Here is a 24,731-nt window from a genome sequence, read left to right on the forward strand (position 1 = left end):
GTTGGGGAAGGAAGGGGTGGGGAGGACTGCACAAATTGTAACTTGCACATACATACATTGAGCAACACAGTGGTTTACAGCAAAACCTTAAAAAAAAGGTGTTCTCACCCATAATCTCCAGAATTGATGTGCCGAATTAAATCTTGGCGAACAAGGCACACTTCCTTTGAACATTTCCAGAGACTTTGGAAGCATTTGCTGCAAGGGCAAGAATATAACTGAGTAGAAAATTAATTGTCAAAGGAAAAATATGCACTTTAACAGCAGAAGGAAGATGGAGGGAAAAAAAAGCATAAACAATATAAATGTCACAGTATTTATGAAAACATAATGCTACTTCTTGCTATTTCATTACTGAATCCTAGTTGGAACAAGGTGGGAAGTTTTACGGCTTGTGGGAAAGGTCATATTTGAAAAATTTTGCTTCCATCTTTGTGAGACTAAACCAGGGAAAAAAAAAAAAAAAAAGCAATGTCCTGATGTTTTAAGGAAGTTTTACCCTGGAAAACCAGAAAGGAGCCACGTGGCTATAGACACTTTGCTGCAAGGACCCTGGGCTACAGTAGGGCAGTGGGGGGCCCCAGCCCTGTTTGGGGGCTGGGGGCGCAGGGCTGGTTTTTGGAGAGGCAAAGCAGGGAGGTGGCTTGGGCAGCTGAGTGCCAGGGCTGACAGCAGAGCTCCCCTGCCTGCACTGCCTGCTCCTGTCCCAGGACAGAGAAAGGGATGCCTAAACAGTTCATTCCTCTCCTACGTAAGTATACACATATATATATTCTTCCCTTATGGAATAATGTAAGGTCTTGTCATTCATGCCAGAGAAACAGAGGAAGACGTTCTAAAATAATCCTCTGAACTTTAATGATATTCATCTTTTCTGGCCAATGACCAGGTCTAGGCTGAAACCATCTTGACTCAGGTCAGAGCAGCAGATTGACTGAACAGGAACAGAGTTAGGCCAGTGAGGAGGAGATTTTAATACTTTCATTTTCATATCTCAATTAGAAAGCCCACTGACCTCTTGCCATTCTTCTGAACTGGCTGTAATCTAGTTCTACAATACCTTAATACAGCACTAGTCTTCCAGCCATTGTGATTTGATTACATGGTTAATATGACTTTAAAGAATGCTCACTACCTCAATTCCTGTTTCCTGACAGATGATAAATAAAATTCAATATGCTTTTCTCTGAAACATTACCAGGAATTGCAGTTGTCTTTAATTATTGTTCCTTCTCCGTAATATCGGCCATCTTTATAACAACCTGCCAACATAACATATAAGTGTGAAAAAAAAAATAATTTTTGAATTAATCGAATTAACTCAAAACTCTTGCTACTATTAAATTAACTCGTTGTATGTGGTGTGCACAACTTATTTAGTTGAAAGTCAGCAACATCTATTTCCAGTTTCTTTCAAGTAATGAAGGCAGTTTGATGTATTTTCATTTTTTACCACGTATATTATCATTCATAGTAAATAAAATCAGCAACAGATTCAAAATATCCACTGAAAAATTATTATCTTACATATAAATAAAAACAATTCTTCAAGTAAAGTTATTTTCCAGTAATAAACTTAAAAATAATACATTTCTAATAAAAATCATTTTCTAATTGACAATTAAAACAGAAATAAGTTTTTTCCAGCTATAGAATTTTTTAAAAATAATAACTATTCCAAATCTATTGTTACATTATTTTTTTTTCCTTGCTAGCTCAATTCCTCTTTGAAAAACAGACAGATCAATTATGTTTCAAGGCAAATGTATGTTTTGTATACTCCCCAAAACCCTGTTAAAACATCGAGTGATGATTTTTCCAAACAAATACGTGCCTCGCAATTTTTTTCTTTGACAACACTTTACTGAGAAAAGTCTTTGTCTGTGTTTTAAGATCTCCCACATAACTTGTTTCTTCAGTGCACTTGATTGTCAAAGCTTCAGTAAAAGAAAGATTGAGAATGCCTGTGCAGAGATTTGGATCAAGTCAATAACAAACATTTTACAATTACCATGTGGGTCTTGGTTTTCCAGCCTGTTCTTATGGTTCCTCCACTGGTGAGCCTACAGGTAGAGATCGTGTTGTTCCCCCACTGAAAGGGTTTGGAGCCAGAACTCCCAAGTTCTCCTTTCTCCTCCATTTTCAAGAAGCTTAAACCATATTTCATATTAATATAGCGTTGACTTGCATTTGCATTATATCACACTTTTTTTCCCACCACAAGCGTGAGGAAGGCCATACCCCTCTCATGGCAAGGGCTGGAGTTTGCCCAGACATACACAAGTATGCCTCAGCTGCCTACACCTTCTTTATTGGCAGGAGAGAAATATGCACTTCTAAGCCATAGCTAATTTCATACTGAAGTGCAGAAGTAGACTAGAGCTGATGAATTAATTAGAAGTGCCTCTCTTTCCCTGTTAGTCATACAGCCTGCTACGATAGCTAGTGCAGACGTAGGTGACATATATCCCACCTAAGCAGTCGGAGGCCCAAAGAGTCTGCTCTAATTCAGCTTCTGCTCAGAGCTGAGACATTTTTCAGGGAATGCCCCAAACAAATTACTGAAGGGTCACAGTTTGTCACAGTCTGCCACAAACTAAGCATCATACAGTAGCTGGAAGGGGGCATCAAGCAAGCTATTTCAAATACAGCGAGGGAAGGAAGTATTGATGCAGCATCTGCGTAACACAATAGAGCCTCACTGGAGCTCTGCTGGCAGAGCTCAGGAAAAAATGGAAACCTTGACAAGTACAGAAGAAGCTTTCTAACAATTTATGCTTAGGGCACTGAAGATTAAAATCATACAGTTTCTTTAGTCTAGCTAAATTAAGATATAGCGGGGCCAGGAGTGCTGCCTGAGGCATCAGTGACAGAGAGCAATCTAAGACACTGTTTGCATGAGAACACAGCAAGATTGTCTATCTGTGACAGACAATTAGGTTGCAATATTAATATATTAAGTGGGAAATTAGTTAATTTGAAGAGGTAGCCTGATGAATGGGATGATATGATGTGAAAATCATGATTGAAAGGAAGAGTATTTGATAAACGAGGACTTCTCTCCCAGTCCAGAGTTCCTATACCCTTACAGCTCTCACTTCATTTACCCTCAGTATTGATGTAAGTACTTCTGTGAGTGAAATGTCTCCAGATTTAATCACTTGTAGGCCAGATCCTGATTGTGTAGTGTAAAAGCAATTAGCAAACAATCTGGATGTCATTGCTAGGAAGAGATCCAGTGTGTTGACTCCAACAGGGCTTTTTGTACTATCAGAGTAATTGAAACAAAACGACAAAACAAATAATAAATATAGCCAATAAATAAATCTCTAACAATTCTTCTTATAACAAAAAAATTAATAACAATAATAAAAAAACCTAGAACTTCTATTTGGTATCTAGGGCAGGAATGTGCACAGTTTCTTCTGAAGCTACACAGAAAAGTCATCGAAACATACTGAATGCTGGGTTCATAAAGGCAGAGCCAAAGCAGTTCCACATGGTTAAATCCAGACTGGCCCTCAGAATGGGATGCACCCATGGAAGAAATCACAACATTGCTTGCTGCTGCCAGGCACCGAGGAAGTGAATAAAAGGGAATCCGGAAATAAAGCACCGTGCAGTTTTATTGCTGCTGCTCATTCCCACCCATGTAAAGCACTCCAGTTTATTGGTTTATTTAAAGAAATATGACTCAGGAAGCACTGAGTGCAAAACCACAGGCAACCAAAAGATCAAAATCTTCCAGGTGAAAAGTACTTTGGTGTATGTGGTCTTCTAGTGCTTAAATAATTCTTAGCCAAAGGCAGAAGTGTAGTCTCAGTTACTAAAAGTCAGCTAATATACTTACGTCATTTCTAAAAATGGTTCATAGTTTGCTTAATCTACAGGCATTCAGTCCTTTTTATTTCTGCATTTTTTTCCTTCCAATTAGATTCTCTTTTGCCTGTTCCTCAGACTTTCCAGTTCTAGAAAGTTCCTTTAGATATTTCTTTTTTTTACTGCAGTATTTTCCTTGCTTCATTATTTTCCTTTTACCCTTTAAATTACTTACATAACAAATATCCAATAAACAGATTAAAAAATGCTGCAGACTTTCCATCAGGGAAACACTTTAAAGATCAGAAAAACGGGGTCCCCTATGGAGACGAGATAAGAAGAAAAGATCTAAGCTCACCATTAGGGCAAATAAAGGTGCTTGAATAGAGTAAATATAATTACTACCTCTGGCAGGTATGTACAGTCCAGGAGTTACAAACCCATGAACACGCATGCAAAAAATTGGACTAAGAAAGGCAGTAAAAATGTTACCCCTACACTATTCCCTTATCTAAACCTTCTGTTACACTTCTACCTTTTAGAGGTAGACCTACAGCATGGCCCATGTGGCAAACTGCTGAAAGTTTTGTAGTGATTCGTTTCCATGCCCCAGTTTGCCAAACTAGACCCACGGGCTGTCAGCTCTGGAGCAGAAATGCTGCTAAATGTTTATGTAGAGCTTACGACAACAACCCCCTGATCTGTTGGAAATAATGTACACCATCGCACCAAACAAATATGAAACAAATGTCTTTATTTACATAAGTCATAGAACATTCTTTTAGATGGTTAGAAACACTTTGGGAGATCAAATTTGTTTTACAGCATTTCTGTCACTCCCACGTATCAGATTTTGGCTGCTTGCCCGGCTTAAGAGCACAGCCTCCTGACGAGCTTGTGGTCTGAGTGCTGGAATGCAAGCAGCAAGGATATTGCAAAGAAACTATTAATTTTAAAAACTCATGGTAATATTTTTCTAAATTTTAGGCTGTTGAAAGTTTGGTACAGTCTCCACATTTTCAGCCAGATTTGGTCTACCAATATTAAGAAGCTACATAGTCTTAAAATCACAGTTCTAAGCTTTTATCACCAGCAGAGATTTGGCCTATGCAGGATCCAAGGGAGGACCAGCTCTTTGCAGATCGTTGTTTTGCAATCTATAGTTCTAAAGACTGAGTTTAGAGTAGTCCTGGAGGAACTTCCACTACAAACTAAAGAGACCAAAATATGCTAGAAATCCTTGTTCCAACCACATCCCTTCACCTACTGCTACTCCTGAGCTGTTGCAGGAAAAATAGTGTCCCACAGGAAAAATAGTGTCCACAGGAAAGCTATACTGGATTAAAACCATTGCAGAATACCTCATTCTATCACTTGGGAAAACCCTCATTTTTCTATTGATTTATTTGTACTGATGGATACAAAAATTTAGAACTTGTTGTTCATCTCATGTTAATCTGTGAAGCTCTATTGAAATTGTTCAGATTACCCTACTTTTGACCCAATGAGGTTATCTCTGAGAAGTTTCAGGTAAAACAGAGGTTCTGTCCAACAGAAATATGATCTAATCAATGTTAAAAATATGTCCCTAGAGACAAAGAAATAACAGCAAGCATAATTCTTACTCCCGTTTCATACTCAGTGTCTTTCTCTGCTGTGTCTTCAGTCACATTTTTTAGGATGTATACACTCTAAAGATTAATCGCTAATTTTATTTCCAAGTATATTTTCATCATGATGCACTAATGCCAACTGAACATTTTCTCTATACCTACCTGATGCTGGAGGTGGCCACGGCTCATCTGACCTGGTGGGCTCAATGGGGTGGTCGCAGACATCCCAGTAGTCAGCACAACAGTCTACAGGGCCAGGAGAACCTGAGGTACAGAACTGGTCACAGTAACACACAGCTGCTTTGGAGACGATGTTAAAGCTACAGTCATCATCTCTTCCTGTGCAGCAGCCTCGTACCCTGCAGGACCTTCCCTGATACAGACTCCTTTTTAGCCTGTTCCACTTTGCAGAACCACCGTCTTCAACGGAGTAAAGTCCTCGGGGGAAGTTTCTTGTCGAGTCAAGCTGCTTTGCCGTCCAAACTTCACTTGCAATGCAATATAAGAGCAATATCTGACTTTTGAGCCACATTCTTCTCCCTCTTTCAGTCTTTCTGAGGCTCTCTGTGCTTCAATTTATCAGTAAATGTTCATTTACTGTAGATGTAATACCTTCAGTTAGTGTTCGGAAAGAAATCTGAACAGAAAGCTGCAGACTACGGTTTTCTAGGATGACTCTGTATGTGTTAATTATTAGTCAAACATGTTGTAAAGTGATTTATTTGCCCAAGACACAGAGATACTGGAAACAGTACAACTATGTATTCATCATTATGAAATGCTGGGTGCATTCTTTTGCAAGTGAGAAAGATTATAGTAGAGGTTTCAGAATAAACAGAATATACACGGTCCAATATTTTTAGTTCTGGATTTTTAACTTCTAAAATGAAAACAATGTGAGGAATGAGTACATGGTGTCACAGGAAGCTCTCTTTCCTTCGGGTTTCATTTAACTGTAACTAATATGTTCTCCATATGATTGTAACCTATGTAACACTTAGATTGCATTTCATCTACATTTTCCTTCCTGATATGCAGGGCTATATCACTGTGGTAAACTTATCCTGCATCCCCCATTTCAGTCTTGTTCCCACTGCCCTAGTTTAGCTTTATATGCTTCGTTTTGCACTGTTTTACTATGGACAAATTCAGAAAAAGTCAGTTGATATTCAGTATAAATTGTTACCCAAATATATTTTTTCAGGCTTGCATTTCTTTAGTGAAAATGAACTTGGCAATCATTGTAAATAATGTGATAAATACCCACTGATGAGTGCTCATATCTTTTTTAAAAGGAAATGGATGTATTGATAAAACCACAAAGAGCAGATATTGAAAGGTAAGTCTAACAGCCTTTACTACTTGATCTATGATCTCTAGGTTTTTGAACAGCAGACCTGAAGAAATGTACACAGTACTGTTGCCAAAACTTAAAAGATTCAGAAAAAAAAGCAGCAAAGGACTTTGAAGTTCCTAGCAAAGATAGCACATAAGGCTAAATTGCAAAAAATATTATAGATTCAAATCTGAACTGTTACAACTGGTAAGCTGAACAAGTAGAGGAAAAAGCCATCCATCCATCTGTCTCCATTTTGTAGTAAATGAGAGGAACCTGGAGAAGTTGACGGCAGACTGTTTTCTAGGGAATGAAGGGGATCTTTCCCTTTGTGACTTCAGTTGCCTGTTCAGTGCTGCAAGAAGTCATAAGATTGAAGGGCAGCTACTTTTGAAAGCACAGCTGGTTTGGATGCATCGCCTTGAATGGCAGAGACATTAAGAGGGAATATGTGTATGTGTTTATATATATGGGCTTGTAGTCCAAATATTCAAGTCTTTAATACAATTTCTTGCCAGCGGTGCTTTTATTGGATCTGACTCCCACACTATCCCTACCACAGCTAAAGAACTACAGATGAGGGAAAATTGCATCGGACCACATGATTTTTATTTTGCTCTGTTGCAAGCAGTCTTCTGTGTAGAAGTTAATAGAAAGACCAAGGTCACCAAAATGTAATCACTGTACCTCACATAATAGGACATAAATCTTAGCCTTCAAAGTTGCTCTGTGTTTTCTTTATCAAGTTTTGTTTATGAGACAAAAATCTGGACAATGTTAAGTCTGTCACTGACTGCTATAATGCATCAAATATAACATGAGGAAAAAAAAAGACATGTTCATGGAAATTCAAGTGAAGTGTTCACTGGAAATGATAACACAGTTCTTTTCCTTATGTCTATGTCTATGCAGATCCATCAGTTCCAGGAAACTGGCTCCTGATTTGCACTGATATTAGCAAAATGCAAATCTTCTTTGTTATTACAGATCTTTGGAAATATTTTGGCAAAGTTATCTCCTTACTCTGGAAACATAAGAAAGAAAAAAAGCTACCAAATGTGGTAAATGTTATCAGCCAGTCAGATTAAGTAAAGAGGCATATCTGTGTCTTAAGTTACAGACCTCTGGTTTCATTTGGTTTTGTTTGGTGGAGTTTTTTTAATTTTCAACTTTAAAGCCTTGCTGATGATAAACCAGAGGCAAGGGATTTGCTTGGAAATGATGTGAGCTAGTTTACAGAGGAATGAGTTTTCTTTTAAAAGAATGTGAAAATGTAACTTGTGCTTCTGAACAGCTTTGTTCTGTGACACACAAAACTGTGCTGAAACTTAATAAAATCTGTTTTTCCCAATTGTTGGCATGTGTTCAAACCTTAAAAAACCCCCATGAATATATTCTATTGTGGTTCAGCAAATATTTTTATTTTAGTAGTTTCCTTTGTAAGCAAAAGTATCTCTCTGTTCACTGCGTGAAAGCATGCCTTGACTTATCTGTAACTATTTAGAAACAATTTAACATGATACATTTTCTGTATTGAACATTAACCTATTCCAAGCATAACAGCTGTGCTAAGCTTTTGAGTTAGGGTTCTAGTCCTGGTTTGCACAGTTCAGTACAAAAATATCCCATTTTTACCTATTTCAGCACTACCTGATGTCTTCACTTGAGCTTCAAAAAACATCACGCATTTGGCAGGAATTCAAATATTAATATCACTGTGGAGTAACAAACAAAAAACAGTTTAAAATGTCCAAGAATCTCTTTAAATGTGGAGCAAGATTATTCCACAGCCTTTCTTTCAAAAGTCTCCCTGATTTATCTGAATGAGCCATCGTAAAAAATCTCATTTCTAATCGTCTTCAGAGTACAGGTGATAGGCGAGACTCTGGGTGCTGAAGGTCACTCCCAGGATGGACGGCAGACTCCATCCCACCAGTAGACCGTGGCACCTTCCCTTGTCCTGGCTGTCGCAAGAAGACTGGGGTCAAGCCTTGGGCCTGGACCCAGGGGGAGAATTGCGATACTGCTACCTTGTGCCAGGGAAATGAAGTGAGTCTCGGCCAGTTTAGGAAGAAACCAGGACTTCAGATCCCAGTTCAGTCATTTGCCAGTAGACACAACTCAATGCATCAGAGAAACCATGTAACTGCATATCTCCAGTTTAAACTCTGCAACGATACAGGCCATCCCTTTGAACTCAAATGGAAATTTAACTGGTGACTCCTTGCACAAAATACATTACTGATTTGTAATGGCTGCAATAGTTTATACTTACTACTCTTTATTATTAATGGATGCAATGCAGTAAAAGTATTCAAGCAAAACCACTTCACCAAAAGTAGTGTCCTGCAATGTCATTTCTCTCCCATGTACTAATGGCAGAATAGGACTCATCATAGAATCACAGAATGACAGAATAATGTGGGCTGGAAGGGACCTTTAGAGGTCATCTAGTCCAAGCCCCCTGCAATGAGTAGAGACATCTTCAAATAGATCAGGTTGCTCAGAGCCCAGTCCAACCTGACCTTGAATGTTTCCAGGGATGGGGCAACTACCACCTCTCTGGGCAACTTGTGCCAGTGTTCCACCACCCTCAGCATAAAAAATTTCTTCCTTGTATCTAGTCTAAATCTTCACGTCTTTTCTTCGTCTGTCACCTGGGTTATTTAAACTTAAACCGTATCATGTGAATAATTCTCTTGGCTATACATGCTAGATGGGATTTTACAAAAATGAAATTCAAGAGGAAAAGAAATTTGGGGTTGAAAAAAATTCAGAACAGAGCAAATGCTTTGAAAAAATGGGCAGGAATTCTTACTAAGGCTTTTGGGAATCACACAGATAACACTGTTTCTACATATGAATTTTACCCTCTTCAGTGCTCTGCTGAAAACAAGAACTACTATTAGGTCCTTGGTGGGTAGACCGATTACATCTTGTACAATATTTGACACATTTATACTTATATATGTGCTTATGTGTATGAATTTATAACTATTTTTTAAGTTTTGATACTTGTTTTTTATACTTACCTATATGTGTTGATTTCTGTCCCCAGGAACTCTCTCTTGAACTCACTGAAATGCTTTTCTCAATTATTTTTTTTCACCATCTGGTTAATGAGTACGCTGTCTGCAAGATATACACACTTAAATCCTATTATTTTTCCACTGAAAAAAAAAACTTACACAAAACCAAACCTTATATGACTATCAATATGTTCATGACATTCTAAAGGACATGTGTGCTCCTGTATCAAGGGAAAAATGTGTATTTCACCTGTGTAGAGAGACGCACTGATTGTTGAACTTCTCTTCTGCTTTCACAGTTCCAGAGTTCAGCAGTTTAAATGCAGGCTGGATTAAAATTACACCAGGTCCAATAGTGCAAGAGGTTGAGTAGCCTAAGGACTATTCCATTTAAACTGTTTGCAATTTTAATGCTTTAACTGATGATAATCTTTATTTATAAATTAGTTTGTCACATTAATTTTAATGAAAGCAGCAACAATCTCATTAAAATATTAATCTTAACCACAACACATAGCAGTGTGTCAGGAGGTGAAAAGCTCCTGCACACCAGGACAGGACTGCGACGGAAAGGTCCTGAACATACACGTACCATGGGGCGATTTGTGGTTCAAAGGATCAAGGGATTGAGGAGAAAGCAGTTGACTCATGCAAGCACAGGCAGTCAGCTTCCTTAGAGTTTTACAATGCATTTAGGAAGCAAATTGTTTAAGATGCAGGCTCGGGCAACATTGTGTGGGAGCAGCACAGGGTCAAAAAAACCAGCAGCATAAACTGGGGAGGAACATGGTGATTCTTCCCTCTGTTGCAGGAGTGTGGCTGGTAACTCTACATGCACCCACCAGCTGGCACCGAGGCTGCCTGGCCAAAAGGGCTGTGAGTATTGCCTGTCACGGAGGAATCACTGTGCATGTTGATTGCTGCGGGTGCTGACACAAATGCAAATAATTCCTGGAGTATTTCACAAAATGTTAAGTATCTGTGGGGTGGCAAAATGTGACCAAGGTTAAGAGCGTGGGAGCATTATTTGAACACATATTTGAAATACGTGGAGCTAGATTTACAGGAGTAAAAATAAAAAACACAACAAACAAACACTTTGCAACAAAAATACAGCTTTATTTAATTTCAACATTCATATTATTTCTAAAGAAAATATGTTGTGTTATATGGGGCATCCCTTAAACCAGCAAGCACTTCAAGAAATTATACTTCAATATGGCACATTCATGTGTGTATCTCTGGGGTTAACTACGCTAGTACATAACATTATCCCTTGAAAGAATATTTGATTGTTATTAGTGTTTTGCAATTAGCATATTGGAAGCAACTTTTTTTTTTTTTTAAAATGGTGTTTTAAATAACATTTGTGCCATGGTTTCCTTCTCAGTGTAGAAACAGGCCTCAAAATACTCTACGGTTTTAGCTCTTGATCCTAATTCGGGGCTGCAAAAGAAGAATTTTCAAATGAACACAAGTTGTCAAAAATACAGATTAGTAAACTGTGTAACATGCACTGAGGTCACTTAGTTTTCCTGATTTATACAACCTGAACATCTGGCTAACAAATGTAATTCATATAAAAAACAAAACAAAACAAAACAACTAAAGATATATTCAGCCACCTTGTTTGTGCTACAGCTGTGGGAGAAGATGACAGCTGGCAGTCCCGTGAGATACTTGCCTGTCTTTGCAGCAGCCTGAGGTAAACTGTTTTAGCACTTAAATTTCCACATAGCTACAGCTGTCCCAATTCTAAACTAAATCTCTCTCCCTGAAATTTAGACCCATTTCTTTTTCTCCTACTCTCAGGAAGGATGGAGAAGTGACTAATATCCCTTTATAACAGTCTGTATGAAGAGATATAAACTGCTGTGCTTCTACTCTGTCCTTATTTCTTTTCTTTTGTGAAGACATTGAAACCTTTACATCTTTTCTAAATCTCCCATTTGTTTCCCGCATCCCATGCAACTGATTCTTCACTAATACTGAACAGAGATGAGTAATTACCTCCATCATATTAAAAGCACTCCCTTCAACATCTCCCTGCAATGGCATTTTTCATAAGAGCATTGCCCCTTCAAGTCAGATTCAATTTGTTGTCCACTGTAATCATCAGGTTGTCTCCTGAAATATTAGTGTCATTCCTTTTCTGTCCATGCTTTTCCTATTTCTTCGTATTTGTCTTCAATGAATTTTATGATATAGATTTCAATCCAGTCCTCTAATGTAAGTGACATTTTTTGAATTCTAATCCTACCTTCCAAGCTGCTTGCGAGTCCTCCCAAATGGGCATTATCTGTAAATTTGGTAAACTTACAGTCCCTGTGATTAAGCAAGTAACTAATGGCAATATTTTGTAGTGCTAGAGCTAGAAGTCAGCATTGTGGAAGCCTGTCTGAGATGCTCTCCCACTTTGGCAACAAATGATTGTTCTCGGAGCACAGCTTTTCCAATTGGTTGCACATCTACATTATGTGAATTTAATTTAATCTGTATCTGCTCTGCTGGCTTATGTCATGTGGGACTGTGTCGAAGATACGCTGCATCAAACACATCCCCTATATCTATTTTGCTGTCAAAGAAGGAAATGAGATCAACTTGATAGGATTTGTTTCTGATGTGTCCTTGTGCAAGTCCTCTTATCTCCTTACTATTCTCTAGATGCCTACAAATGGCTTATTTAATACTTTGTTCCAGTGTCTTAGAAGTGCTGACTTTTCTGTAATTATTTAGATTTTCCTTTACTCCTTTGTTAGGTATTACATTGTGTTTGCCTTTCTCCAGTTTTCTGGGAACTTACTCATCTTCCTAATCACTAGTATTTGAGAGATTGCTTTCGTTAAGTGTTTCAAGGGTAAATTTCACTAGGCTGTGCAATCCTAAACACTCCTATTTAGCTCAGTATGCCTTCAGGTGTTCTTTTCCTTTTCTCTATGATCCTACTCCCAAATTCTTAATAATAACTGAAATAAACTTTTAGTCATAATTAACCCTTTTTGTGAAGACTGAGACAAACAAGAAAAAAGGATTGAACATTTCAGCCTTTTCTATATCACCTATTTGCTGACCTCCCTTGTTAAGTACTACATTATATCTGCACTCAACCACAGCTCATTATTTGCAATATAGTATGGTTTAACTCCAGCAAACTATTCACTTTAATAGCACTATGTGGTCATGCACTCAAATATAAAATGATACTAATCTTATTTCAATGACATTACTTCACAGTCTAATTCCAGATCATACCTCAATTTCTTCCAACTGTTTGATTGCATCCCACTTATAATTTATTCAATTGTGACTTTATTCTGTGATGTTAAGTGGAATTATTCTGCATTGGTGATTATTAGCAGCAAATCATTCCCCAAACATAGCCAGCTTATTATCCAAACACTAAAATGTGTATCTAAAGCATCCTATCATCTTTTTTAACAAAACCATAAAAGTTTGTTGAAGTGAGACTAAAGAAGTAGTTTTTCAAAGTGTGACTGTGATCAAGTCAGAAAAATAGTAATACTCACCATCTCAGCTAAACAGAACCTCTTTCATTGGCAACCTGTAGAAAAAAGGGGAAATAAAAGGGGAAAACAAAGTGGAGAGGAGAATAAAAACTGCAGTATGTTAAGCAGGGACAGTTCTGTAAACTGGTGGACAACTTCATACAGCACCTTGTCTTTTAAAAAAACTGGTTTCCTGCACTGTTATTTTACAACTCTGCTTGCTGAACTGGGGATGATTTTTCACGCGTTGACATGTTTGGGGAAATATACTGCACATAGCAAATTTCAACAGATAAGCATGGCTAAACACGTTAGAGGACATTTCAGACTCATATTGGGTTTCCACTTCTTTTTTGGACCACATCCTGGGAGGATAGAGCATGTGGCCAGCCTTGTATAAACGCAGAATCATAGAATCATAGAATGGTTAGAGTTGGAAGGGACCTTAAAGATCATCGAGTTCCAACACCCCTGCCACGGGCAGGGACACCTCCCACTAGAGCAGGTTGCTCAAAGCCCCATCCAGCCTGGCCTTGAAACACTTTGAGGGATGGGGCATCCACAGCTTCTCTGGGCAACATAGCATGGATGTTGTTTTCCTCCACCTTAGCAAGGCTTTTGACACAGTCTCCTACAGTAACATGGTACCCTAACAGAGGAGCAGGGTAGACTACAAAGTGGATGAATAACTGGCTGAACTACTGGTCTAAAAAGATGGTAGTGAACAGTTCAAAGTCTCTGTTCCAGGTTGCATTTCAGAGGATGCTAGGGTGACATCTCCATCAGGTACCTGGGTGATAGGAGAGCCTACACGTCCAGGAGGTCTGTGGTTGTTATTAATTTGGAGGGGAGGGAGAGAATGATATGCTGAGGGCATGGGTCCCATTCTGGAGGACTTTGCCAGACTGAAAGAATGGGCTAGCAAGAGCTTTGTGAACAAAAAGGCAAACACAAAATCCTGCTTCTGGCAGAGAACAAGGTGGGTGGAGGACGTCAACTACCCCATGCAACAGTACAGGTCAGCGACTGACTGACTGACTGGGTAGAAGCTCTGCAGAGAAGAACCTGAGGTCTGATTGACACTGAACTGAACATGGGTCAGTCCACCCTTGTTGTGATGAAAGATAAACTCATATACACTTGCATTAATTAGAGCATAGCCAGCAGGTCGAGGGATGTTATTATTCTACTCTGCTGGGCACTAGTGAGCCTGCATCTGGAACATAGTTTCCATTTTTGAGCCCTCCCGATAGAAAAGGGTTGTCAAGCAAACAGAAGAAACCAGATGGAGGACCATCAGGATGGTTGTGAGCATTCCTGGATTTCTGGGAAAGGCACATGAATATGAGGGGAGGCTACTGGGCTTGTTTAACTTGAAGAGTAGACTAAGGGGCATCTATTTTCCCTCTCCAGCTGTTTAAGTGGGGTTTATAGGCAGCTCAGAGTTGCTTGGTGAAAGGAAAGGAGGAAACAAGTGGGGAAATTTTAACTAACAATAAGGAAAAATATTTTTTTCATAGGAGTGGTCAAACACTATAACTAATTTTTGTCTGTGATTCTAATTACTTATGCATTACTGAAGTATTGAATAATAAAAAAGCCTTCTTCAAACTACTCCTATGTTCTGACTACCTATTCAGGGCAAGTTCTTTTCCTCTAAACCTGTTACACACTACTCCTGCTATTATTTAAAGGGGACAAAATACAACAGTTGTTTCTTAAAGTCAGATAGAATTAGACTAAAATGGCACTTTAAATTACATACTGACATTTCGTACTTTCTCTAGATCACATATATATTACTACTCTTTCAGACTTTTTAATGTAAATTTATCATAAGTAATACATTTACAGTAATTCTTTTTATAGTGATTACATTAGAAAGAAAATCATATAAATGCATAAAATGTTTTTTCCTTGTTAATGCATGGTGGTCTAATATGCCCTTTCATGTCAGTAGGCTATAAATGCAACTTTTTACTTAAAACAAGGAGATACCATTGAAGCTGGCCAAAAGTATTGCCTAAGTACCTGTTGCAAGTATAAATTTCCTGTTGTACATAAAAAGTATTAAAAATTAGAAATTGTAAAGTATTGTTAAAGTATAAAGTAAACAGAAAGTATGTCTGATGATATTTAAAGGTTTTATTTGAGAATTTAAAAACGGGCATTGTTTGGACCTGTTTTTCTATTTAGAAATGTCAGAAGACTGCAGTTTACTGTTCCCCTTTAATGGCCCATCCATTTAGGAAGTTAAAGAATTTGTCACGGCTAACACTTGAAGGTCTTATTCCTTTAGTAAAAGCAGTAGTTATTCCTAATTTTAATGTTCGTTTGCAGGGTCATTAACTTTTCAGTTGAAGATATAGAAAGAGCCTAGGGCTGCAGTCCTTGGCTTGGTCAAAATAAACTAAAGGTGGTGAGTCTATCACTTCGGAGAGGTACTGTTTGTTTTGTTCCAAAACGTTTTGGAAGATCACAAGTCAAGTCAGAACAGTTCTCATTTTGGAGATAAGTGACATCAAAGGATTTTCTGACTTGCATCATCTGAGAGCCCTTTTTATATGTATTGCTGTTGCTCTTTGCCTTATTATTTGCTGCCTTAATCTCTACGCTTAGTCTCAGTCTGTGCAGCGTTCTTTATGAATTGCCTAATGCTCCCTAGTTCATTAGATAATTGATGAACTCTGCAAATCAGCAGTGCTGTGAAGACCACGCATACCCTGCTGCCTGGCCAGCTACGGAGCTGGCAGTGATGCTCTGCCATATTGGTGCATACCAGCTTTCTGCTGTCTGGGGGACAGAGCGGGAATTTTATGCAAGACTGAAAGCAAAAAGTGTATAGTGCATCCGCAATGTGACGGGTGGAGAGGCCGTGTTTGTGTCTCCAGGGAAAGCACAAGGAGCAACGTAGTCTTTTGCCCTAATATGTCTGCATGCAGGGAAGGTCCTGCCCCAGCACTAAATGGAAGAATAAAATACTTGAAAAAAGCGGTTCACGTTTGAGTAAGAGTTGCTTCCAATACAGTTCCCTCCAGTTTCGTTATCTACCATACCCCTGTTCTTGCTTTGGCAGGGATCTTCTTTACAAGTTGCAAAGGTGTTGAAAGGTACTTGAGAGCTGGGTCATTACAGAATACCTAACCACCACCAGCAGCCTCCTTCGGGCTGTCAGGAGAACCTGGAGGAGATGGCAAACTGTACCCTGCCCTGACACCTTCCCACCAGAGACAGGGAGGGGCAGCCCTCCTCTATGGGGACAGCCCACGTTCATCCATCCCCACTTCACAGTCACCATGATGTCAAGCAACTTCATGGGGGGATTTGTAAGCTCTGTAAATTTTCTTTGTAAATTCAGGGTGCAATGACAGTTTGTTTAACTCGAAGAACATCACTCTGCTCTGATACTGCCATTTGGGTTGGGGCTTGAGTTTAATGTAAGACTGCTTACATAAATTCTTTAGTACAAAGACTCTTTCATAAAATGAAGAATAAAGAATAAAATTCTTCTTATATGTAGAATCTATCAATGATTAATACTAATGTACTAATCCTCTGACCAGGGACATTCCTTAAGTAAATAAAGATTAAAAGCAATGTATAACAGAACTTTGGACCTTATTGACATTTTCATAGAATTTCAGCTTTCAAGAGCTTTTGCTATTAAAGTTGTTCAAGGTGGAGCAGAGCAGATTAATTATTTTCCCTTGTTAAAAAAAAAAAAAAAGGAGCTTCTTCTACTGAAACTCTTACAAATTTGCACAAAAGACAGCCAGTGAAATCCTGTCACCACTGAAGTCAATGGAATCAGCTTTTTCTTATAGGGTCTTTTTATGAATGTTGACCTCAGTGATGCTATTATTATCTCAAATAATTACTGCAGGTCTTTCAGGAACAACAAACAGATAAGACAGAGTAACAGATGCAGCAAAAGATTATATGAACCTAAAGTAATAGTGTAATAGACTTGGGATTTTGCAAGTCATATATGAATAAGGGTAAAAAGTACACACTTTTAGCACCTGCACGCAATGTCTTTTTGTGACTACACAAGTACATATACCCCATGTTCTCTCTAAAGATTCTGACTCAGTACAATTCTGAGAATGACTGTAACATCATTCACACATCATTCCCTAGGCAAACACTATTGTTTACCCGAAAGGAAGATAGTAGGTATCAGAAATTACTGGTATATCTCTTGGTTAGGTTTTAAAGGAGTATCCTGCAGATCTCCTCCAACTAAAAAGCACTGATCGTAGAGAAGGATTCCACAAGGAGGAGAATGTCACTTATATGTTTTCCTACTTTCACAGGGAACTGACAGATCTGATTTGCTTCATGCTGCTACAGAATGAAGCTAAAATTGCATGAAGGATAGAATGCTGTTCTGAATACAAAGGTAACTCCTCCTTTTTTTTTTTTTTCCCAGCGAATACTTCACTTTGAGGAAAACAAACCGAATTACTAAGTAGAAAATAGTAGCACCTTCCCTTCTTCCCCTCTCTCATTCCTTCCTAAAGGTCAAGGAGATGCTTACGTTTCACAGAGCATCTGCCCACCCATTCTTTTTTGCAATTGCATAAATCACACTGACTCTCTCTCACTGGGTTTCTATCTCTGAGGGAGGAACACTGCAGGAGAAGAAATTAAGTATGAGCCTATATGTAATTTTAGATAAAGAAGAGCATTTTAGTGAGGGTAAAGACTACAGGAGAGAGATCTAAGGCTTTTATTACAGCAGTAAAAGTAATTTGGGGTTTATAACTTTACAGAATTTTTCCTAATCAGTTCAGCATCCAAACAGGACTTCACTGATAAAAATAGCATTTTAAATTAGGTGGAGACTTGTGGGTTGTGTAAACTCATAAAGTGTAAATTCAGCATAAACAGTTCCTAGAGTCAAGACAGGTTCCTAAATAAGAAGGAACAGTACAGGTGCCTGAAAGATGTTGTGATTTTAAAAACCATCAACCAAGGCCTACCTTGGTTTTTTCACTGCACTGAAAAGGGAAAGCAGCATAACACACAATTTTGAAGAACCAACCACATAAAAGAGAAAATAGTGAAAACTGGCGGTTCTTCAGAGACAGCTGAACAACATATCTCAAAGAAGTCACCACCCTCAGGGCAGCTAAGCAGAGTGCCTCAAATATTTTGAGGTGCTCCTGGCTTTACATTGCTCTCCTCTCTGTCTCTGAGATAGCATAAATGTTGGTGTCCTTCTGGGTATCAGTGCTGTATACTTCTGTCTCCAGCAACAGATCTCAAGGGAAACAGATGCCTTTGTTCAGTCCTTCTTGACTGAGAATGAGCAAAGGGGCTCGTCTCTAGATGTATTTGTGTCTTCTCTGCCACCCACTAAAGATGGAAAGACATTACTCAGTCTCAATAAGGCCAGCATGGTGTCCTCTGGCCACTTCCACCTGCTAAAAATGAGATTAAAAATTGGGGAAAAAAATTAGATAACATGCCCTGTACAAGTACTTTGGAAAGCTAATCGGAGAAGACTTTCTTTGATTAGTAATAGAGAAAACAGAAAATGTGTCATCTCTTAATGTTGTTTCCTGAACAGCTTGTGGTGAGTCTGACACAATTCTTCCTGCTGTATCTACATGCGGACTGGACTCCACCTGTATAGTCATATATATTATGAGTTACAAAATACACATCAGTGACAGACCCCAGGGAACCAGCACAAATACACAGCTTGCTCAGCTGTACCAAATGGTATCTGACACTTTTTTTAACTTTAAAGCTATTTGTCTCCAGCTAACATTATTGTAAGTGGTGAATGGCTGTCACCAAATGAAATGTTAATTAAGGGAAATACAAAGAGTACTGATAACAGCCCAGATAAGTCCTCTTTTTTCCAGTTGATTGTCTTTGGTCTTTATAAATGCAACTACAATTTCATCCGAGATCTTTATTCTACAGGTCATGGTACAAATGTTCCAACTCTTGGTGTACATTTAAGCTTTTTAATAATATGTTTGATAGAAATTCTGTTCAAAGTGTTTGTTTAAAATACGAAAGGGAACTTCTAGAAGACAGTGCTATATATTTTATCTGCCTTGGAAATGACCAACTTGTCTTCTAACCAAAGGAATCTTACATTTTTGCTACAACCTCATGTTTTCAAGAATATCTCAGTCACAGTAGTCCATCAGTACAAGATGCTTCACTTTGTGAACTGATCTTAATAATGCATCAGTTAAATTATGTGTCTTGTTTCTTTAAAGAGTTCTCTTTGAAAAATCTGTCTTTCCATTAAATCTGCAAAGCTTTCCCTCAATGTGTAAATTGTAAAGAAGCAGCATGAGAGATGGGGATTTATCTATTTGTTTTCCTCTATCTTATTTTCAAAAATAAATTAAGGAAAATAAGCTGCATCATCAGAAGCTGCATATATATACACACATGCTTACTTTTATATATATATACACACACTTATATAAATACACATATATATACATATGTGTATATATACACATTTTAGAGTGCCTGGAGTAGTGCAAATCTGTTTCATCTCAACAACAAATTTATCCTCAGAATTATTCAGTCCTTCTCACCACCCGCTAATGAAATACCTTTACTTCAATAATATTTCAAAAACTTTACAGATGAGATGGAAAAAAACAACCTATCTGAGAAGCTGAGCAAGGTATTTGCTGTCTAACTTCATTTTATGAAGGCATCTTGGGGCTTCCTTTGGATAGATCCACAGCAGAAACCATAACAACTGCTTTCGAGAGAACCAAGAAGCGGCTCCTGGGAGGCAGAAAAAGGGGGATTGATGGTGCAGAAACAAGCAGAAAGGTCAAAGGCAAGGAAAAAGGGAGGAGGCTGGATGGCTGTGATGAAGATTCAAACAAAAAGAGAGGTGAAGTAGCTCTAAGTCCCTGACCCCCTGCACAGAGAGGCCAGGGATGCACATGAGAATAAGAGGTTACATTCATGTCTCATATGCTCCTGGTCCTGAAGAGCAGTCCATTGATCCATCCAACAAATGAGATGTGTACATTTTTTATTTTTTCCCTTTCTTTTACTTTTCTTTAACCTTTTTTTTTTTCCAGTGGAAACTGAGATTAACTGTGAGGATATATTGACAAGCTGTCAAGAAACTCAGAATTCAGGCAAACCCTCTGCTTCCACCATATGAAAACACAAAACTCTCAAAACTCTCTCAGTATTTTTCAAAACAATGAGAAAGTTGACAATTTGGTAGCAACTATTGGCAAACATCTATTTCATTTATTTAAATGCTCGTTTTTCTGCTTTTGGCAAGACTAGAACATAATTTTAAAATAATACATTAAGAATAAACTGTTAACAAAAATGTAATTATCATTCCTATCCACAGTGTCAAACTCATCAAAAAATCTGTGAAACAATTACGAGCATGTGCCTGGTAACTAGAAGAGGTCTCAGTAGTAAAAAATACATTCTTGTGTCATAAATGTACTCACACTGCTATTATTGGTAGTAAGTTATGCCTTCTTATATGGAATTCTAAAATAATAATGAAAATGTCCTTTAACTAAAGATGCTCTATTACAATCCAAAAGCTACAGTAAAGAATATGATAGTTAATTAAATGACATATGTTTATTTCAACATTGAGGCTATAAGTCAGCTTCATGTTCATGACCTTGTTGGAAAAAAGACTTTTCTGTGCCAGCAGAACCTTTTTAAATTTCATATGCTCTGTCTCAAGAGAAAATTGATGATGTGTAGCAGATCGCTTCAGCTCTCGCTGAATGAATTATCTAGGGTGGCAATTACTATAGTCCTAGAGTTTAAATACATATAAGTAGTAGGGGATTGGCCACTGAATGTAGACTTCAAAAAGATTTGTGTCATTCTTCAAAGTCAAATAAAACTGTCACTGAATTTTGATACTAGGCAAACTTGCAGTATGTGTTGTTTTCTGTCTTCTTGATAGTCCATTACAAAATTCTCAGTACCTAATTAGCCTAAGTGCTTCTGGTAGTTTCTGTATCTGGTATTTAAGCCAGAAACTATACCAGTGACTGCAAATTGTTGAATGTGTGATTTAGATGGGGCTAACTGCATAATTTCATAAATCCCAGTTGCTAACATCCCAAGGGCACATATCAGGAACCTGGAGTGTAAATGTTAGTGTTACTCCAAAGTCATAGATGCAACACAGTCTGCAAAACAACTCTGGGTTGTTTTTTTTCTTCATTAATCATTAAGAATAATTAATGCTTATCTAGTTAGTGTATTGGACAAAAGCAGACTTGGGAGTTCAGCACATTTTTGCTCATCTCACAGCACAGCACATTTTTCTCAACTCTACACAAGCTACATAAATAAAAGATAAAGCTAGCATGCAAATGCTTAAACCTATTAAATGTCAACTGATTACCTCCTTAGAGCTGAGTGCTTCATTTTCTGGAATAGGCACTATGGGATGACTGGGCTGCCGAGCCAAGATGTCACAGGTTGGAGAGAGCATGAGGTTAAAAACAGGAAAAAGAAAGCTGTTATCAGTTCAATTTCTGTATAAAATATGACTAAAGTTCAATAGCAGAAATCCATACCCTCGGTCATGCAAAGGATAGCAAAGCAATGAGATCCTGTTTGTGTCCAACAGGCTCCCTATTGAACAGGTTCTCTCTTACTATTCCTTGTCTGTATGAAAATCTATTTCAAAGCATGGCCTGTTTTCTGTTACGTCATATTCCCATAATTAAAACAGTGGGGAAGGGATAAATCACTTTCCAGTTTGAAAGAGGAATCCCAAGTGAAAATCACAGCAAGGGCACATTATAATACATTTAGTATGAGATAACATGCATAAAGTTATTTAAAACTGCAGCTATGTTTCTGTCACTTTGAATATCTGACTTCTTAAATCTCCTCCAAAAGAGGTCTCCTTAATCTCAAATTTCATAAACATAAATCATAAAAACATTTAACTAAAAAAAAATGTTGTATAACAGTAATCAGTATGTGTAGAAAGAAGTTTTAGATCCCGGTAATTTTCCAGTGTTTTGAGTATTATATGATGTGCATCTGAGTAATGACGTCTGAAGGATGTGACTCAAGTGAAGAACTCTATAAATTTCAATAGGATTTTAATTAGAATATAGGTACATAGGTGAGCTGGAGCTTACAAAGGCAATGTTAAGGTCATAAACTTGTGAGTTTTTACCTATACAGTGTCACAGAGACATCCTCTTTAGAGCAAGGGCTCCTGAAAGTATTGGGGTTTGGGTATTTTTAGGATTGTACAAAAAGTCGGAAGAAACCTACTATTTTTAATGTACCAAAGGCATTACTTTGTTTTGGCAGTTAGATCAAATAGTAAATAAATAATATGTTGCTTAGAAAATATTGTTCTTGCTCTAAGAAAATTAATTTTTAAACTGTGCTTTTTGAGAAGCAAAACTGGCATGCTAAACTGGCCCTATGTACAAAGAATGATACTGAAGTGGAACACACTAATTTTCTGTAATTACATTATGGGTCTGCTATATATTGTACTCTCTCTTCGTAAATTTGCCCTGATGCATTTTTGGGGAAGCAGGAATGAACTCTAACAACAAAAGCAGCAGTTACAGAAGCTTTGAATCCTTTAACTTCTTTTTTTTTTCCAAAAAAATGAAACGGGAAGTGAATAACTTTAGGCAATAAGCTTGTTCATTGATTCAGCAGATTTAGACAAGGGAATAATTTTAGGCAAAGGAAAGGTAAGAAAGGGGTAAGGAGCCTAGATCCTCTCTCAACAGCAACACCCCTCCCTCTGCCGCACAGCTGGCTCCCCGTTTCAGCCCCCACAGCTGCTGAGGTAGCCCCCAGACCTCACACCACCCCATCACTGCAGCACAGCTCTTCACAACAGGCACAGGCAGTGTTTAATGGCCTACATGGGAGACAGAAGTCCCTTTTCCAAAGCCAGCATCCCGCAGCAACTGAGGGTGGGCAATCCTTGGTGATAAAAAGGTACAAAGTTCCAGCAACACCTGTGGTATCTTGGCAAGATCATGTCATTGAAATCAACCCCAGAGTTGAGTTACCTGTTGCCTCACCAGAACGTGGCACCTCTGCATTCCAGGCAAAGTAAGAAAGGTCAATCCCAAAGAGAAGAGGGAAAGTATTGATCATTTTCTGTTTACTTTCTGAGGTGCGGCTAAGCTCTCTGAGAAGAATTGTCCACTGCTTGCAAGAAAGGAAAGCTCCCTAGTCAGGTAGTGATCCAAGAATGTAATAGCTCTTTTTCTCAAATTGCACAGAGAGCAGATCAATGAAAAATGCACTTTTATTGTGTTATCTTGTCCTGGTCTTTCTTGCTTGTATTCGTTGCCTACCATGTTAACCTGAACCGCCTCTCTGAGTCATGGTTCAGCCTCACCTTTCCTTGAGTATGAGGTCTCAAGTCCCTCCTTAGACCTGACAAAAGTAATGATCTTTTTTCATCCAAGAAATGTATTTGCTTCCTTTATTTTAATACCATCCTCTTTACAAACTAAAGAGCCAACATGTATAATGGTCTCCATAGAGAAGGAAAATTATCTGTATTTTCTGGACACTCTTAACACTGATTATTTTGGAGAGGCTTAATTGAAAGAAGACAAGTGAGAGGCAAACAAGGACTTCACTGATTAGTAATGGAGGAAAAAATTAATACAAGCTTAAGACTTGGAGAAAACCTGAAAAAGATACAGTTCTGTTTTCACAAGACTTCTCTGACATAAGCCCCCTGAAGTTGTCTTAGAAGAGTCTATACATTCTACTGCTCAGGTGTCTGGAAACATGATTTTGCCATGACATGGGGTCTAGTCTTAAGGAATTTGTATATGGGTACATTTATAAAGAACTTTAGTAGTACTTTAATGTATACTGAGTACATAAGCCAAGTGCTGCATGCTTTCTGCTAAAATAACACTTAGCCTTCCAGGTCCCTGAAGGGAGGGCCTTGGGTTTTTCCCTGGAATCGTACAGCTCTGCCTCTGCCACCTGCAAAGTACCTTGGCCTGGGTGACTTCATCCTAATGAACTGGAGGCTTGTTCCCTGTTTTTTTTCCATCAAGTGTCAATGTAATTTGAAATGTGTCAGCCTTACTGTGGAGAAGGTCCTGTGCCTGTCCTCCCAGAGCCAAGAGGCTACAGACTGTTATTATTTCCTCCCTGATTCTTCCTTACAAATATGATTTTTGTGTTCTTGAATGCACACCATGCCAGTCCCACAAGCAGGATGGAACTTGCTGTCCCAGTGCACTTGCTTTCTGCAGCTCTGTGGGTAAGGACTGGGCTTTTTTGGAAGAGAGAGAAATTGAATCTGTACAAGGTGAGATGAGCACTATTATCGGGTGTCTCATTGTCTGGGCAAGAACTAAAGGAGGGCATTGGCATCTCCATGCTGTATCCCCTGCATGCTGGTCATCCCAGGGTGTTTGGA

At 38.3% G+C, this 24,731-nt stretch overlaps 2 protein-coding genes across 8 annotated transcripts in view; both read right to left on the bottom strand.

Moving 5' to 3' along the window:
* TINAG (tubulointerstitial nephritis antigen) overlaps positions 1-5,964 on the bottom strand; it is a 46,657-nt gene extending 40,693 nt beyond the window's left edge. The window contains exons 1-3 of the mRNA XM_074153762.1: positions 5,595-5,964; positions 1,199-1,262; positions 109-198 (exon numbers count right to left, since the gene is read on the bottom strand). Coding sequence (XP_074009863.1) covers positions 109-198; positions 1,199-1,262; positions 5,595-5,964 — 524 coding nt within the window. The remainder of the gene's footprint in view (positions 1-108; positions 199-1,198; positions 1,263-5,594) is intronic.
* Positions 5,965-10,892: 4,928 nt separating this feature from the next.
* The window catches only part of MLIP (muscular LMNA interacting protein), a 123,070-nt gene continuing 109,231 nt past the window's right edge, over positions 10,893-24,731 (bottom strand). For 4 of the 7 annotated variants that reach the window (XM_074154116.1, XM_074154114.1, XM_074154113.1 and 1 more), the window contains 3 exons: positions 21,696-21,749; positions 13,325-13,359; positions 10,893-11,243 (listed from right to left, as the gene is read on the bottom strand). In XM_074154116.1, coding sequence (XP_074010217.1) covers positions 13,333-13,359; positions 21,696-21,749 — 81 coding nt within the window. In that variant the 3' untranslated portion in view covers positions 10,893-11,243; positions 13,325-13,332. The remainder of the gene's footprint in view (positions 11,244-13,324; positions 13,360-21,695; positions 21,750-24,731) is intronic. The other 3 variants (XM_074154112.1, XM_074154111.1, XM_074154109.1) reach the window with 1 other exon arrangement.

Source organism: Numenius arquata, chromosome 9 (assembly GCF_964106895.1).
Source record: "Numenius arquata chromosome 9, bNumArq3.hap1.1, whole genome shotgun sequence".
Classification (NCBI taxonomy): domain Eukaryota; kingdom Metazoa; phylum Chordata; class Aves; order Charadriiformes; family Scolopacidae; genus Numenius; species Numenius arquata.